The 18,307-nt window shown below is 45.9% G+C and overlaps 1 protein-coding gene across 4 annotated transcripts in view; it reads left to right on the forward strand.

The window, feature by feature from the left end:
* The window catches only part of DOCK11 (dedicator of cytokinesis 11), a 481,846-nt gene that overhangs the window by 186,438 nt on the left and 277,101 nt on the right, over positions 1-18,307 (forward strand). For all 4 annotated transcript variants that reach the window (XM_073543480.1, XM_073543481.1, XM_073543483.1 and 1 more), the window contains exon 30: positions 4,367-4,478. In XM_073543480.1, coding sequence (XP_073399581.1) covers positions 4,367-4,478 — 112 coding nt within the window. The remainder of the gene's footprint in view (positions 1-4,366; positions 4,479-18,307) is intronic.

Consider the following 18,307-nt stretch of genomic DNA (forward strand, 5'->3'; position numbering starts at 1 on the left):
AGTGCACTGCGATGAGCACTGCATTGAGTTTTCCATTGGAATGCCCAAAAAATAGGTTTACACTGGAAACCCCGACAAAGCAGCTCACTATTAAAAGGCCAGCAAAGTCAAATTGGCCTCCTGAGGCAAAAATATTTGTATTTCTTATACGTGCACTACTGGGATGGAAGATGGACAGAGTCCAAAGTAACGGTCAGGGCTTCACTCAAGTCCCTTTTTTTTGGGGGGGGGGGGGCTGTGAGTATTTCAGTGGAAATTCTGACATAATGCTCAACATAGAGCCTTGCATAAGTGTGAATTTAGCCTAATTATTAGGTAGAAATAATAGCAAGTAGAAATAGCAAAAACTGAGGCCCATTCTTCAGCTAGATGTCTTGGACATTGTTAGCAATGTTTCCAAAGAGTGAAGTGTGATGCTAGTCTTGAATTGGCTCCATTTCCTATTTTGAAGCAGAAACTTTGGCCTTGATGCTGTCGTTACTACATAATGTGAAACATTCTGAGACGTTGTGCCTGCTCCAAATTAAATTGTAAAATCCAAACTGATACATTGAGCATCAAGACAGATCTCTCTTTATTACATCATAGGTCAGTGTATCTATAGGCATTTTCTGGACATCCATTGTAGCAATATAATTGGCTCAGCTTATCTCTACATATATACTGGCACTAGCATACATACATCTCATTGACTAAAGTTAATACTGTCTACACCCAGCTGAAGAGATCAGGTGTGGCTCTATCTCTTCTTTACTTTCACTTTGGTATGTTTTCTCGCTAAGGCCTGTTTCACACTTCCGTTTTTGACCATCAGTCAAAATCTGCCGTTTTTGCAAAAAAAACGGATCCGCCATTTTTTTTGGGCGGATCCTTTTTTTCCCCCATTGATTTGCATTACCGGCGGATCTTGACGGATGGCCATCCGTTGGATCCGTTTGTTTGCGGATCCGTCAATTTTTTTGCGTCCGCCGAGATGCCTGGACGGACCATGTAACGTTTTTTGTGCTGAAGGATCCGCATTTTTATAGTGCGCATGCTCGGAGGAATGAAGTCAGGTGGAAATTTAACCCTGAAATCATTTCTGGCGGACAGAAAAAATTCTCTCTCTCTCTCTCTCTCTCTCTCTCTACAGCGGTTCCTTTAAAATTTTTCTTTCCGCCATTTTGGCGGATTTTAACTGACACAAAAAAACGGAAGTGTGAAACAGGCCTAAGTCTGTTAGACAAAGAAATTCCTTAGACTCTCTTATCTCAAAACACACAGACGTCCATATTTAAAATCAAGCCAGACATGATGGCAAATTGCAGACATGACTGGCTCTGTGTGCAGTTCCATGTGCTCATCCGTATTGAGGATGGTTGGGGAGCTGATTTTTATTGCATATTTCTTTTCTGGTCCGTAGAACAGACCAAAGTAGTGCATTATGCTGTTTTTATGGAAAAACAGCCATGTGCACTGGGATAATGGCTATGAGTGCACGGTGTGCTTTCCGTGTACAGGCCGTGGACGTCTGAATCAGCCACTACTTGTGCAGCTGCTAGATTTTGTAAAAGATCACCCACATGGTACAGCTCAGTGCATACTATATGGCAATGATCAGGTCGCTGTAAATACCATTGACATGTGGGGCCTTCTTTGTGCTAGAAGGCATGTTCTGATAATTCCCTGACTGGATTCTGGAGTCTTTGTAACGGGGTGACAGTGTCATCGGTCCGAAATACGCTCTGGGGATGGAACTGTCGGGGCCGTCATGCTGCGTGCGCAGTGCAAACGCGCATAAAAAACGCATCATGCTCTTTTAGTGAGTTTTTTTGCGCATGGTTTTTACCTAAATACGCACACGTCAGCGCTCCCATAGACTTTAATGTGTTTTGGGGTGAATTCCGTGTGCATTGCGTGCGCATGCGTTTTTTGAGACAGGTCGGATGCACAAACGATTCAACAGTTTGCATTTTGTGCGCCTGGGAGCACACTACAAAAAAACACGTACAAACGCATGACAATGTGCACCCATGTTAAATATAGGACAAAAAAAAAGCATGCGCATGTTTGCGCAAAAACGCAAGTGTGAAACCAGCCTAAGATATGGAGATTTACTGGTATAAAATATTTTGATGTAATTTGGTTTATAGTCACTTACACATTTCTCTACCAGAAGAAAATATAAATGATGTCAATAGAAGCACTAATGTCATATAAAGTCCTTATCAACTGATAAATCATCAAACACAATAAAAATTTTACTGCGATACAAACAAACATAGGTCTCACCATCAGATAACATGCGTTTACTTTGCTGATTGCCAGATGGAAACAAATGTTCTTTGTCGAAATCCTCCTGATAGCATACAGTATATTCAGTCTGTACGACAGGTTAAATAATACGGTATCATTTTACGATGAAGAGTAAGGTTTCATTAATGCAGTGTTAGGATTTGCATAAATTGTGGTTGGGCCCCTGATAAGACCTGAATGCTGTTTATTGTTGGAATGTTTTTTTTTTTACAGCAGAGTATTTTTTCACATTTTTTGTACTGTGTTTCTCTGTGTTCCAGTCTTTTGGTGGTGTGAACACTGTCTTAGGGCAGTTTCACACGTCCAGATAATTCCGGTACCGGAAAAAACGGTACCGGAGTCGTCCGTGTGCATACGGAGGCCATCCGTGTGCTATCCGTATGTCCGTGTGTACCATCCGTGTGCTGTCCGTGTGCTGTCCGTGTGTCCGTGTCCGTGTATTTGAAAAATTAGTTTCAATATTAACCCTTTGACTTTTAAAAACGCACACGGACAGCATCCGTGTGCGGTACGTGTTTACAAGGACCCATTGACTTGTAGGGGTCCGTGTGATCCGTGCTGTTGCACAAAAACGGACATGTCAGCGTGTTTTGCACATGGACATACGGTCCGTGAAAACACACTGACATCTGCATAGACACATTTATTCGGATGTGTCTACGTGTGTCAGTGTCTCCGGTACGTGAGAAAACTGTCACTACACGTACTGGAGACACTGACGTGTGAAACTGCCCTTACCGACTTGTTCACTGTATGTGCATGGCCCATGCGTTCGTTTTTATTCAATTGGTTTCTTGCTTTTTGCAAGTCTATGGGAGGTTTCCACCCCTCCCATGTGGGCCATGCACATATAAAGCCGTCTCACACAGCATGTCCACATCAGACATTGCCGCTCTGAACCCGGCTCATGTAGGTACTGTTCACATGGTCAGGTTTTAAATACATTGGATAGGACTGCTCTGATGGGTATACCTTGGCGTTGGTAGAGCGGCTTAGCATACATTTTTTGCAAAAAAGGTATCAACTGAATACCCTATTATGTTATCATCTTTTTACTAGCACTTGCTGTTTATTGTTGGATTTTTTTTTTTTACAGCAGAGTATTTTATCACGCTTGTTGTACTGTGTTTCTCTGTGTTCCAGTCTCTTGGTGGTGTGAGCACTGTCTTACCAACTTGTTCACTGTATGTGCATGGCCCATGCGTTCGTTTTTATTTAATAAGACCTGAATATAGACTTCATATTCCCAAGATTGCACTCCAAAAAGGATTAATTAGGGTAAAGTTTCTTATTTTTGCACGTACTGTCAATTTCTGGAAAGAAAATAAATTAGGCTCACTTCACATGTCCACTTGTCATCTGTATGTAACAGATTCAATATAAAAAAAAACTGGATCTATTACAAATGAAGCAAAAACAGGTGCAAAATGAAAACCAACTTTTATGATCCATTTCCTATGTTAAAAACCGTATCCACGTGCTGTTGGATGAAGAAAATAGTTGTGCAGACTACGTCTTTTGATCCAACTTAAAAAGGGATAAGGAAATGAGGCAAACTGTAGACATTTTGTGACACTTTTCCCATTCAGATGATAGGCTCCTGTACTGGAAAGATTTATTTCCATTTTTTTCACCCAGAATAGTTGCAAAAAAAAGGAAATAAGTACTGGACGTGTGAACAAAGTCTTTGTGCTAAAGCTATTCTGTGACTAGATGATTACTGTGGGAACAGCTCTAGAAATCCTTGATGATCAGTCATGATCGATCAAGCTACCCATACATTTTCTCTGTGGTAGACTCTACAGGTAAAAAGCAGTAATGTATGCCAGCCAGTTAAATAACTGTCCAAGTAATACATTAAAGTGAGAGGACCACCAGACTCTGATCTTGCTAATAGAGGGGGTCCTAAATGGCAACGTCCATCAGCCCTAAAGGAATTGTCTTAATGAGCCACCCCTGTAATCACTGACCTATTTTATCTATGTTGAATGTGTAATGTTTGATATGAGTGACGCAGGGTTGCTAGATAAATGTTACAGATCTGACAACTTATTTCTTGTTCAATTGACAGATTCTAAATGAATATAAATTTGAATTTCTACAAACCATCTGCAGTCATGAGCACTTCATCCCTCTTAACTTGCCAATGACATTTGCCAAGCCAAAACTTCAAAGAGTGCAAGGTAAAAAAAATAACAGATACAAAGTACTGCACATTTTGCTGTATTATTATTCATTGTAATATTTAGATTTTGTGTTTGTTTTGTGTATCACCTAATGTCACCCCTAAGTCAATGTATCTGTATTGAAAAAAATGTATTTCTCTTGTCTGAGACTACTTGATTGTTGCGCTGTGTAGATTGCTCGTGTTTCAATCTTATGTAAGGTTCTTATCTTTTTCTCAGAGATATGTACAGTATTACTACAAGTAGATGTTAGCGCTTTTTTTCATACTCTTCCATATGGATTAATAGAGTGACCAGGAGTGATAGTTGAACATCTGCTATATTCTTCTGGCATTTATCTGTGGCTACATGCATGCAGCTTCCATACCTCTTTCATAACTATATTTAAAAGAGTTGACCACTTTCAGGAAAGTGTACCCCAAACATTGTAAAATACCTTAAATATCGAAAACAGCACAAACTCGACCTCTTTCGGTCTGGCGTCGAATCCCCACCACTTCTACAGTAGTGAAGTCATGTTGAAAGGGCGCATCACCGGTGTAGCTAATCGCTGAGCTCAGCGGCTATGTTGAAGTAGACGGCACGATCTGCTGACTTCAGTGATTGGTTATAGAAGTTATACATGCTATAGATGTGATGCCACCACTCCAGCCAAAATACAAAGCAGTGGTTGGGAGCCCGAGCTGGACCGAGGGAGGGTGAGTATCTGTTTTATGTGTCATTTTATGTATTTCACAGCATTTTGAGCCCACTTTCCAGAAAGCGGACTACGCGATTTTCCAGGTTTATTATCCTGCTCTAGATAAAAATAAGAAAATAAACCTTAATGCCATTTTATATCTGTCTCGATCTGCGTTGACATGACTGCAGTAGTGACGTCACGACTGCAGCATATGACCACTGCAGCAAGTCACAGGGTTCAGCTATCATGATATCACCATTTCATTCATGTCAAGAAAACGAGACCAACATGAAGGAGGTAAGTAAAATAAAAAAATGAAAAAAAAGACCTTACTTACCCTCTTCTACAACAGTAGCTTTTGTCCTCAGCTCCCTTACTACTTTGTTGATATGGCTGCTGTGGGGAGGTCATGGCCATTGAGTTCAGTGATTGTTTCATAGTTGTGCTATCATTGCTGTAGCCATTCCATTGAGGACAGGCAGCTGCAGAGAGGCAGTGCTGTAGTTGCAGGGTATGGCTCATTTTCCTATTTCTAGTTAGAGCAGACCCATGGATTAAAAAAGATACTTAAACCAAAAAACCCCCTTTAAATGAGTGGTCATCTTTGATGAAGGAGTTAACTGCTCCTACCCCCCCCAGGGCCTGTAAGCATATTGAAGAAAGCAGGATTTAGTGTTCCAATGCTGAATAGCAAGGCCTTTTAGTATGATAATGAGATAAGACCAAAAACAGAATTTCATAGAATAGAATCATAGAATCATAGAATCATAGAATCGTAGAGTTGGAAGGGACCTCCTGGGCCATCTGGTCCAACCCCCTGCTCAAAGCAGGATTCGCTAAATCATCCCAGTCAGATGTCTGTCCAGCCTCTGTTTGAAGACTTCCATTGAAGGAGAACTCACCACTTCTCGTGGCAGCCTGTTCCACTCATTGATCACTCTAACTGTCAAAAAGTTTTTTCTAATATCTAATCTGTGTCTCCTCCCATTCAGCTTCATCCCATTGCTTCTAGTCTTTCCTTGTGCAAATGAGAATAAAGTTGATCCTTCTACAATGTGACAGCCCTTTAGATATTTGTAGACAGCAATTAAGTCTCCTCTCAGTCTTCTCTTTTGCAAACTAAACATTCCCAAATCCTGCAACCTTTCCTCATAAGACAGGGTTTGCAGACCGGTCACCATTCTGGTCGCTCTTTTCTGAACTTGCTCCAGTTTGTTGATGTCTTTTTTAAAATGTGGTGCCCAAAACTGGACACAATATTCCAGATGAGGTCTGACCAAAGAGGAGTAGAGGGAAATAATGACTTCACGTGATCTAGACTGTATGCTTCTGTTAATACATCCTAGAATTGCATTTGCCTTTTTTGCTGCTGCATCACACTGTTGACTCATATTCAGTCTGTGATCTATTAGTATACCCAAGTCTTTTTCACATGTGCTGTCACTTAGCCCTATTCCTCCCATTCTATATATGCTTTTTCCATTTTTATTGCCCAGATGTAGTACTTTGCATTTCTCCCTGTTAAAAACCATTCTGTTAGTTGCTGCCCACTTCTCCAGTTTATTTAAATCTTTTTGAATCCTCTCTCTCTCTTCTCTAGTATTAGCTATCCCTCCTAGCTTTGTGTCATCAGCAAATTTAATCAGTTTACCCTCAATGCCTTCATCTAAATCATTGATAAAGATGTTGAACAATACAGGGCCCAGGACAGAGCCCTGTGGTACCCCACTTGAGACATTCTTCCAACTGGATGTGCAGCCATTTACGACCACTCTTTGGGTCCGATCACTAAGCCAGTTATGAATCCACCTAACAGTTGCCTTGTCCATTCCATACTTAATCATTTTTTCAATAAGGATTGTATGAGAGACTTTGTCAAATGCTTTGCTGAAGTCAAGATATACTATATCTACAGCATTTCCTTGATCCACCCAATCAGTGATACCGTCATAGAAGGAAATTAAGTTAGTCTGACATGACTTATTAGTTACAAACCCATGCTGACTCTGTTTAATCACTTCATTCTTATCCAGGTATTGACATACATGTTGTTTAATAATTTGTTCAAAGATCTTTCCTGGTATAGAAGTCAGACTCACCGGCCTATAGTTACCTGGGTCCACCTTCTTCCCCTTTTTGAAGATAGGAACAACATTTGCTCTTCTCCAGTCTTCTGGCACTTCTCCTGTTCTCCAAGAATTTTCAAAGATTATAGAGAGGGGTTCAAAAATTTCTTCTGCTATCTCCTTCAGTACTCTGGGGCTTAGGTAAGCTTAGGTAAGGAGCCACGCCAGCATGGGGCAGGAAGATGCCTGAGGGCTTCAATTATAAGGTACCTGCCAGCTAGGCACAGAAATACACATCCATTGTCTCTCCCAGCCTCTCCGGCTCCATCCTAGGATCATGGATTATGAGCACATCTTTCGAGTTATGGACTCATGAAAAATATCCGAGTGACCCTGAGGAAATTGCGCATCTGGCAGTGTGACTCCTGAGTCGGTGAAGGTTCTGGGACCTGAGATACATAGATTGGCCATTCACAGCGACCCAATGGGGCCATGTTTGCTCTCCACACGACAGGCAAAACAAGCAGCGGAGCGCGAGCAAGCGGCGGCAGAGCGTGAGCATGCCGAATGTGTGCTGCAGGCTGCAGAACACCGTGAAGCTGCGGAGCGCCGACACCGACTGGAGATGGCTCAGCACGGGCTCCCGCTGGACTCTCCAGCCCCACCGGGGACCAAGGCTTCCAAGGTCCAGGCAGAGGACTTCCCCCTGCTTGAAAAGGATGGAAACCTGGATTGGTTTCTGCTGGCCTTTGAGAGAACCTGCCTCCAACACCATCTGGCCCTGGATCAGTGGGCAAGGTACCTGACCCCCCGTTTGAGGGGTAAGTCCCTGGAAGTTTTGGGGGACTTACCTGCCGGGGAGGAGCAGGACTACAACAGCATCAAGCGGGCCCTGATCCAGCACTACAACCTCACCCCGGAGTCGTACTGCAGGAAGTTCCGGAGCCTGCAGCGGGGCTCAAAGGACACCTGGACTGACCACATGCGGGCACTGCTGAGAGCTGCGGAGCACAAGACCTCGGGTCTAGAGCTCACCACCCGCCAGGAGGTCCAGGAACTGTTCGTCACGGAGCAGTTCTTGTGGAACTGCCCAGAGGACCTCCAGCAGGTCCTCTGTGACCGGAAACCAAAGGGGGCTTTTGCTACAGCCGCCCTGGCAGAAGAGTAGGGCCTCTGAGCCAAAGAAGCCTGCCAGCAGCACCTAGAGAGGGGGTAAGCCCAATCCTGCCCCTGTCCCCCCAGCCCCCAGAGTTCAAGGGGTGTACCCCCCCTGCTGCCCTCTCCAGGCCAGGAGCAGAACCCAGACGTTGTCATCATTGCAACCAGCCGGGACACTTTAAGGCTGCGTGTCCCCAGTGCCATAAGGCCCCATCCCTGCCCCAGAAACCGTCCACTGTTTTGTGTGTGGGAGGGTGTGGTGGGAGGTCCCTGGACAATTACCAACCCGTCACCATCGGCCGCTCAGCGGTCATGGGACTGCGGGACACAGGCGCTGAACGAACCCTGGTACGTCCTGAGGTGGTGTCCCCTCAAGACTTGGTGCCTGGGAAGACCCTTTCCATCTCCGGAATTGGAGGTGTTGAACCGGCGCTGCCCGTTGCCAAGGTGTTTTTGGACTGGGGCCCCGGGAGGGGGAGGTGGGAGTAACAGCAAATGTTCCTGCCAATGTGTTGCTTGGGACCGATTTGGGGCGGTTAGTGTCTCAGTATGTGGCCACTGAACCCCCAAGTCCGGCTCCCCAAGAATGTCATGACTCTACTGTGAATGCTAATGTTAATGTGTTGAATGTGCCTCCAACAGTGGAGGAGGGAGTGAAACCTGATGGTAAGCCATGCACTGACACTACACACACAGGGCTCACAGTGAGGACAGGTGAGAAGACTGCAGGGGAGAGCTCAGAGGTGGAGGGAGGGCTGCTATGGGCAGTGTAGGGCCCCTAAGTGAATCCAGCCTGCTGAGTCTAGGGCCTCTGCAGAAAGAGGAACAGGCCATGGGGGGAGGGGGCGTCCCAGGAGAGGAGCCACCAGGTAAGACCCCAGGGCAGGAGTTCCCTGCATCCGGGATGTCAGGAGGCCAGGGAAGTCTGCCTGACCCGGCGACTTGGTTGGGGGCCGAGGGAAAGCAGGCGCTACCTGTGGTCTCAGCGGGCGTGGCCGCTGTTACCAGGAGTAGGAGCGCCGGAGCCCAAGGAGCATCGCGGAGGTCCGACGGTTTCCCCCTCTCTGACCAAGTGGCTGCCGAGTCAGACAGCGGCCAGGAGACAGATCCCGGGGAGCTGACAGAGGATGTGGCCGTTTCGTCAATTCTTGCCACATCGAGTCAGGGATTTCAGGCAGCGTTGGAAGCTGACGCTAGCCTGAAAGCTCTCAAGGAGCAGGCGGCACAGCCTCCCCTGGAGTCCGACCGCGAGCGAGTGGTCTGGGACCAGGGATGGCTGTACCGGGTAACGGTCCAGCCGGGTTCACTGGAGGCGTGACCCAGGGACCGACAGTTAGTGGTACCCTATCCGTTCAGGGCAGAATTGTTGCGGATCGCACACGAGATTCCCATGGCCGGACACCTAGGGATCACCAGGGCCAGGCTAGCTTAGCATTTCTACTGGCCGGGAATGAGAACCGAGGTGATTGCCTACTGCCGTTCGTGTGACACCTGTCAGAGGGTGGGGAAGGCGGGGCAGCGCCCCAAAGCCCCACTGGTAACTCTGCCCATCATCGAAGAGCCTTTCTCAAGGGTGGCTGTGGATCTCATTGGACCTCTGTCCACTCCCAGCCGCTCCGGGAAATGCTTCATACTAACAGTAGTGGACTATGCCACCCCGGTACCCGGAGGCGGTAGATTTGTCGTCCATTCGGGCCGACAAAGTGGCCACTGCCTTACTGAAGATTTTCTCCAGAGTGGGGTTTCCCCAGAAAATGCTCACCGACCGAGGGACCCAGTTCATGTCGCAGCTGATGGAGTCTCTCTGTAAGCAGGTACAGGTGCAACATCTGGTAGCCAGCCCGTACCACCCACAGACCAATGGCCTGTGTGAGAGGTTCAATGGCACCTTAAAGCAGATGCTGAAGATGTTGGTCGACTCCCACGGGAGAGACTGGGAGCGGTATCTCCCACACCTGCTGTTTGCCTACCGGGAGGTCCCACAGGCCTCAACGGGGTTCTCCCCCCTTTGAGCTCCTGTACGGGCGACGTGTACGGGGGCCCCTTGCTCTGGTGAAGGAAGCATGGGAAGGGGATTTGGCCACCCTTGGAGTGTCGGTCATTGAGTATGACGTGCGCTTCCGGGACAGAATGATGGCCTTGACACGGCTGGTGTATGACAATATGGCCCAAGCACAGGCTAACCAGAAGCGGTGGTACAACCAGAATGCTTGTGAGCGGACCTACGAGGTGGGTCAAAAGGTGTGGGTACTGGTCCCCATACCTCAAAACAAGCTTCAGGCGGCCTGGGAGGGTCCATACCTCGTGCACCAGCGGCTCAACGCTGTCACCTATCAGGTCACCCTGGACCACGCCTGTGGAAGGAGGAAGGCCTTCCTTGTGAACATGATGAAGGCCCATCATGAGCGGGAGGCTTGTGCCCACCAAGTGTGCAACCTTCCTGAGGAAGGAGTGGTAGAAACCCTCCTGGATCTACTCACCCAAGCCAAGGCTGGTGGATCCATCGAGGATGTGGGGGTTGGCCACCAGCTCTCGGAGGACCAACGTTCCCAGCTGGGGTAACCCTACACCCCTTTCTGGAGCTGTTCAGTAGCCTGCCCGGAAGGACTGAGACAGCCGTCCATGATGTGGACACCGGCAATCGCCCCCCGATCCGGCGTTCAGCATATCGGGTCTCTCTTGAGGTGCAGCAGCACATGCGCCAAGAGATAGACGAGATGCTGAAGCTGGGGGTGATCCAAGTGTCCAACAGCGCGTGGGCTTTGCCTGTAGTCCTCGTCCCTAAAAAGGACCGAACTACGCGGTTCTGCGTGGACTACCGGGGGCTCAACGCTGTGACGGTCACCGATGCGTACCCAATGCCGCGCATCGATGACCTGCTCGATCAGCTGGCTGGGGCCAAGTACCTGACCATCATGGATCTGAGCAGGGGCTATTGGCAGATTCCCCTGACCCCTGGGGCACGGGAACGCTCTGCCTTTATCACCCCATTCGGACTGTACAAGTCCACGGTGATGCCATTCGGCATGAAGAATGCCCCTGCCACTTTTCAGAGGATGGTCAACACGCTGCTTGAGGGACTGGAAGGGTATGCGACCACGTGCCTAAACAACATTGCCATCTTCAGTTCCACCTGGGAAGATCACCTAGAGCACCTGGCGCAGGTGCTCGGGTGGATCCAGCGAGCAGGCTTGACCATTAAGCCAGAAAAATGCCAGCTGGGTATGAGTGAGGTCCACTACCTGGGACACCGGGTAGGTGGGGGAGCTGTGGATGCCCACCCCCAGGACCAAGAAGCAGGTGATGTCCTTCTTGGGGACTGTCGTGTACTATAGGAGGTTTGTTCCACACTATAGTGCCCCGGCCAAGCCCCCTGTAGTAGAGAGCTGGAAAGGGCGGTCTTGAGCACCTGGAAAGCTGTCTCGCATGCGACTGTCCAGTCGACTGCGACGGGCAGCCTCTTCTTGGTGAGGTCCGTCAGGGGCTTGGCCGGGGCACTATAGCGACTTCACGCGGCCGTTCGTAGTGCAGACCGACGCCAGCGACTTCGGCCTCGGGGCTGTGCTCAGCCAGGTCGACACTACGGGCCATGAACACCCCGTTCTGTACCTGAGCCGGAAGTTCCTGCCGAGGGAAGTGGCCTATTCCAAGATGGAGAAGGAATGTCTGGCAATTGTGTGGGCCCTGCAGCATCTGCAGCCATACTTGTACGGACGCCAATTCACCACGGAAACAGACCACAACCCCTTCAGCTGGTTACACACGGTCTCTGGGATGAATGGGAGGTTGCTACGCTGGAGCCTCGCTCTTCAACAGTATCACTTCACCATTCGCCACAAAAGAGGCAGGGACCATGGTAACGCTGATGGGTTGTCCCGGCAAGGAGAGGGTGCAGAAGTTCGCAAGGGGGAACACAGGAATGTGATGCCCTCTAAAGCAGGGAGGTGTGATGAAGGAGTTAACTGCTCCTACCCCCCAGGGCCTGTAAGCATATTGAAGAAAGCAGGATTTAGTGTTCCAATGCTGAATAGCAAGACCTTTTAGTATGATAATGAGATAAGGCCCAAAACAGAACTTCAAAGCTTATGTAAGGAGCCACGCCAGCATGGGGCAGGAAGATGCCTGAGGGCTTCAATTATAAGGTACCTGCCAGCTAGAAACAGAACTACACATCCATTGTCTCTCCCAGCCTCTCCGGCTCCATCTTAGGATCATGGATTATGAGCACATCTTTCGAGTTATGGACTCATGAAAAATATCGGAGTGACCCTGAGGAAATTGCGCATCTGGCAGTGTGACTACTGAGTCGGTGAAGGTTCTGGGACCTGAGATGCATAGATTGGCCCTCCACAGCGACCCAGTGGGGCCATGTTTGCTCTCCACACGACAGGCAAAACAAACCGCATTCACTGGTACCTCTCATGTCCTGATCCAATTATGCTGTTGAAAGTTACCCCCTTTCTTAGATATTGGGAAAAAGTTCTGCAGAGATCTAAAGGGTGGAGATTATTAGCCCACCCTCTGACACAGGGGGAGGAACCTAGCATGTTTAAGAACTAGCAGCCCATGGCAGAGACAGACACTCACACAGAAGAACCAGACGATGGTGATCTAAGAAGGAACTGGGGACAGACCTGCCAAGGGGAGCAGCGGCCCGTGCTTTTGGGGTCTGTCCGGCCACTAAGATTCTTGTACCCGTGGACTGCAGAGCTCCCGGCACCCACATGCACCCTACAATCTGGTAAATTGACCTCCAGCTTAATATCTCTAAGTCTTGTACCCTTATTGTTATATTTTACTCTGACTGCAAATTCACTGTAATTCCATCGTACAGCTTTCTGTATATTTCTGTAATTATCTAGTGCGCCCTTAAGGCAATTAAACTATAAAATTAATCTTGTGCTGATGCTTTTACTCTAATTACGAATCTTAGAATACCCAGCGGGTAACAGGACATCCTCCCCGGCAGCCATTTGCTCTAGGTGCAGTTCCCTTACTGACCTGAGAGACCAAGGGGGTGCCGGAGAGCCGTGCCTGTGTAGTTACGTCACATTGGTGACGTGGGAGGAACGGGTCCTGTCCTGCTTCCTTATAAGTTCCTGTTGAATACTGTTCATCCTTTCAGTGGAGTAGATCGCATTGTAGGGGCACCTTGTTGGTACGATGCACTGGTTGACACACTCATACTGGCAGCTAATTTTCAGTGGCAATGCTATGCTGTTGGATGAACTATATACTATTTATGTGAAAAAAAAAAAAAAAATCTGAAGGCCGGGTCTGCATTGATATTATTATGCTAATATTGGTACTAGCTCGTATTGGTACTAGGCACTAGCTAGGCAATAGGATGCCAAGAAGCATAGCAAATGGCAATATTTGTGTAATTTTTTGAGGTGTTTTCAATTTTGTGTCCAAACTTGGTTAAGCTTTTATGTCATGGGGAAGTGGGGAAAAGACACTGCAGTACTATGAGGCCTTGATTATTGCATTATGTTCTTGAGGTTGATATTTTTATGTTATGCAGTATGCATGTAAAAAAAAGAACTTCAACATGTGCTTGTTTACTTCTCTAACAGCTTGCTACCGTATGTTTCCACAATATGCAGTCACCTCTAGTAAATACTATCTAGGCAATTGTGATGGGTTAATTACACCTTGGTATAAAGTAATGGACACATACTTCATACATCAGTGAATTGCTAAATAGAAAATAAATACATATACGGTAACTCTTCACAAATGTTGAATCTACATCAATTGGCAGAGCCACCTTGTTTATCTAGGCGACATTGCTTCAGGAAAACTCCGGGCGTCTTTTTTATGAAGTGCCTTCAGTGGCAGCTGTGCCATCGTTAAAAGAAGTAACTAAAGACTGAACATGTGCACAGCAAGGTCATTTTTATTTTGCTGTGCACAATGTTGTGGGTTTTTTTTTTTTTTTTTTTTAAGGTAGTTTTGTTGCTCTTTTTCAGGCAGGTTACAGGCGAAATCTGCCTGAAAAAGACATTGCGGGCATATACCAAGCACATTTTACAGCATTACTTATAATCCATTACTCATTATAGGATTTAATAAATTTGCAGTAGACCAATTCCCATGAAGAATGGGCATTTGTGTGCCTTATTATGACAATGTAACCCTGAAATGCTCATTTACTGCCTTAAATCCTAAGATAAGGAGTGCCTTGATGGACTGAGGGCCCACATGATGGTTGCAAAACTGTATAGACACATCTTATGGTCACTATTACTAATCAGTTTGGTGCATGAAACAAGAAGTGTAAATGCAGCTTAAGGGGTTGGTGTTATTTATGACTTATTATACTATAACAATTTATAATAGATGAGACCTACACCAATTTCCAGAACTTGGGCACTCTCATCCACCATTTCTACTTATGCCTGACCTGTAATCAGCATGGTACTCTGTTATCTCCTACAGACCCTTAAGGGGGTTTTACACATAGCGATATCGCTAGCAATATCGCTAAAATGTCACTAATTTTGTGACGTTATAGCGATATTGCTAGCGATATCGCTATGTGTGATACTTACCTCCGACCGGCTCCCCCGCTGTCCGTCGCTGATCGCGCGGCTCCATTTTTCGTCGTCTGCTTCCTGGTGGGTTTCCTGCTGCGTGAGACGAGCGACGCTGGACGCGGGCGGGTGGACGTCTGGATCGCTGTGTGTGAAAGGTGAGTATCGTGCACTGCATCGCTGCTGCATCGCTGTGAGATCTTTCTGTGTGAAAGCTCACTAGCGATCATTTAGCAATGCACCAGCGATCCTGACCGGGTCGTATCGCTGGTCGGATCGCTGGTGCATCGCTAAATGTAAAAGGGCCTTTAGACAACGCATGGAGTCATGCGTATGCACTTCAAACATTTCATTCAGTTCTTAGGATCGGTGGTGGTCCGTTTGGTCGGACTTTTATCGATAAGCAAGTTATTGCCTATCTTATAAATAAGTGATAACTTCATATCTTGGTACAAACTCTTTATCCATGTGTTTTCAGGAGCATAAAGAGACAAGCATTTCGTCGGACTGGTGGCTTTGCTTTGCCAACAGCCCAAACCATGGGCAAACATTTCATTGTTGCAGCCTGTGCAGCCTCACAGGGGCCAAAATTGTTAAGGAACCCAATTCTACCCCCAATTCAATGGAATTGTGCATTATGATTGGATTGCATAGGGCCTTGTTGTGGCACAGGGTCCCTCTTATGTCAGTGTTGGCTTTTTGTCCAAACTGTCAATAATCAGTAGCACACCGCCCTCAGGGCAGCAGTGCCCTGCTGTTGACTGAAAGTCTAGGCCAGTGGTATAGCAGAGCCACCACCCCGTAATGTGCAATCTACAATGCGCAAGCAGATAAAACTTTGCCTCCGCAGCATCACAGGAGCAAATGGGCAATGAAGCTAGTCAGATCTGCAAATCTAGCCAGCTTCGGAGTGGTGCTAGCTATCTCTAAGGCCTCTTTCACACATCAGTATTTTTGATCAGTATTTGTATGCCAAAACCAGGAATGTCTCCAAAATAAGGAACAGGAGTCAGTCTTTCAATTATATTTTTTTCTCGGTAAGTTCCATTCCTGGCTTTGGCATACAAACACTGATGCAAAATACTGACCAAATACTGACGTGTGAATGAGCCTAAGGCCGGGGTCACACTAACCGACGCAAAATACGGTCAGTATTTTTCATGCGTAATACGGATGAATGGCCCCTAAACAGTGCTCCGTATGTCATCCGTAATCAAGGTGTGGTCGCGTATTTTGCGCATGTAAGCATCCGTATGTAATCCGTATGGCGAGATTTTCTCGTCACCTTGCAAAATGGACATATAATGGAGCCCTATGACAGGTTTTATAACACAAACCAAAGAATAGATATAGACTCATAGAATGCATATATATATATATATATATATATATGAGTATGTATGTCAGTGTCCAGCTGCAGCAATGAGACTCATTAAGTCTATCCCACCTGGTAATCAAGTTCCTGCACGGACTGAATTAGGAGTAAATCCTTCAATAAGAGAACAAAAAGGAAATCCAGCAAGGACTCAGCAAACCAGGATTGGAGTAAAATAATACTTTTCTTTATTTCTTCAAAAAGGTTAAAAAGGAGACCCACAAGGATCAGGAACCAAAGTGCGTGGCAGAAATAAATGCAAATGGGACTACGCGTTTCAGCGACCTAATCCGCCTTCTTCACGGTCCAAACCTAATCTGCTCCTTGTATGTGGAACCATATATAGGGCAATCCTGAATAAAATTAGTGCAAATAATTACAAACATATGTGTAAATAAAAAAAACAGAGGAATGCAGAGAAAAGTCTCTATTAGTCTGCTATTAGAAGTGAAAAGGAAGAACAAAGACAAAATAATCTAATTAATAGAAATATTGGAGAAAGAGAAACCAATCACAAACTAAAATGTTTCTATACTAATGCACAAAGCATGGGCAACAAACAAGGAGAAGTGGAACTACTAACACAGGAAAAGAAATATGACGTCATTGGAATCACTGAGACTTGGTGGGACAATACACATGATTGGAATACAAGACTAGAAGGATACAACTTATTTGCAAGAAACAGACTTGATAAACGAGGAGGAGGTGTCGCATTGTATGTTATAAACGTGTATATCTGCACAGAGATTGAAGCTTCAGAGACTGGGAGTTCTGTGGAAACTGTTTGGGTAAGAATACAAGGACAGAACAATGGAAAGGACACCATTGTAGGCATTTACTACAGGCCGCCTGTGCAAGCTGAAGATATGGATGAACTCTTTATGCATCAAATGGCCAAGTTCTCCAAAAAATATGACATAGTTGTCATGGGAGATTTCAACTATCCAGACATTTGTTGGGAATCTCTCTCAGGCAAAATGAACAGGTCAAGGAAATTCTTATCCTCTCTTGCTGACAACTTTATCTTCCAGAAGGTAGGGGAGAAAACAAGGGGAACTGCTACCTTGGATCTAATCCTTATAAACAGGGAGGAAATGGTTGAGGAGGTAAAAGTGGCTGGGACCCTAGGAGGTAGCGACCATGCTATTTTAGAATTTTGGATAACTAGAGGCGGAAGACCTGTGAAGACTCAGACGTCAAGGTTAGATTTCAGAAAGGCAGATTTTAAGGGATTCAGAAAGAGAATTGGAGGGATCCAATGGCTGGATATCCTTAAAGACAAAAATATCCAGGAAGGATGGGAAATCTTGAAAAATGAAATTCTCAAAGCACAGTTGTTAACAATTCCGAAAAGAGGGAAGAATAGGAAGTATTTAAGGAAACCAGGATGGATGAACACAGAACTTAAGCACATGCTAAAAAGGAAGAAAAAAATGTTTATAAAATGGAAAGAGGGAGGCATATCTAAAGAAGAATATAATGCTGTCTGCAGAACCTGCAGGGCACAAATCAGATTATCTAAAGCTGAAAATGAATTGAGGCTTGCAAGAGATGTCAAAAGCAATAATAAAGGATTTTGGGGATATGTCAAAAGTAAAAGAAAAGTCAAAGATGCTATAGGATTTTTACAGGATGAAAATGATGAAATGGTAAGACAGGATGTTGAGAAGGCTGAACTTTTAAATTCCTATTTTGCATCTGTTTTCTCTCAGAAAGGAAATGTAGCATCAACTGTTCTTCACTGTCCTATTAAGGGAATAGAAGAATCCAGGATATCTATAAACAGAAAGATAGTGAGGAAACACTTAGCTAACCTAAATGAATTCAAGTCTCCAGGTCCAGATGAATTACACCCCAGAGTACTGAAGGAGATAGCACAAGAAATGTTTGAACCCCTCTCCATAATCTTTGAAAATTCTTGGAGAACAGGAGAAGTCCCAGAAGACTGGAGAAGAGCAAATGTTGTTCCTATCTTCAAAAAGGGGAAGAAGGTGGACCCAGGCAAC

This window comes from Dendrobates tinctorius, unplaced genomic scaffold (assembly GCF_039654945.1).
Source record: "Dendrobates tinctorius isolate UK_male_01 unplaced genomic scaffold, ASM3965494v1 ptg000133l, whole genome shotgun sequence".
In the NCBI taxonomy this organism is placed as follows: Eukaryota; Metazoa; Chordata; class Amphibia; order Anura; family Dendrobatidae; genus Dendrobates; species Dendrobates tinctorius.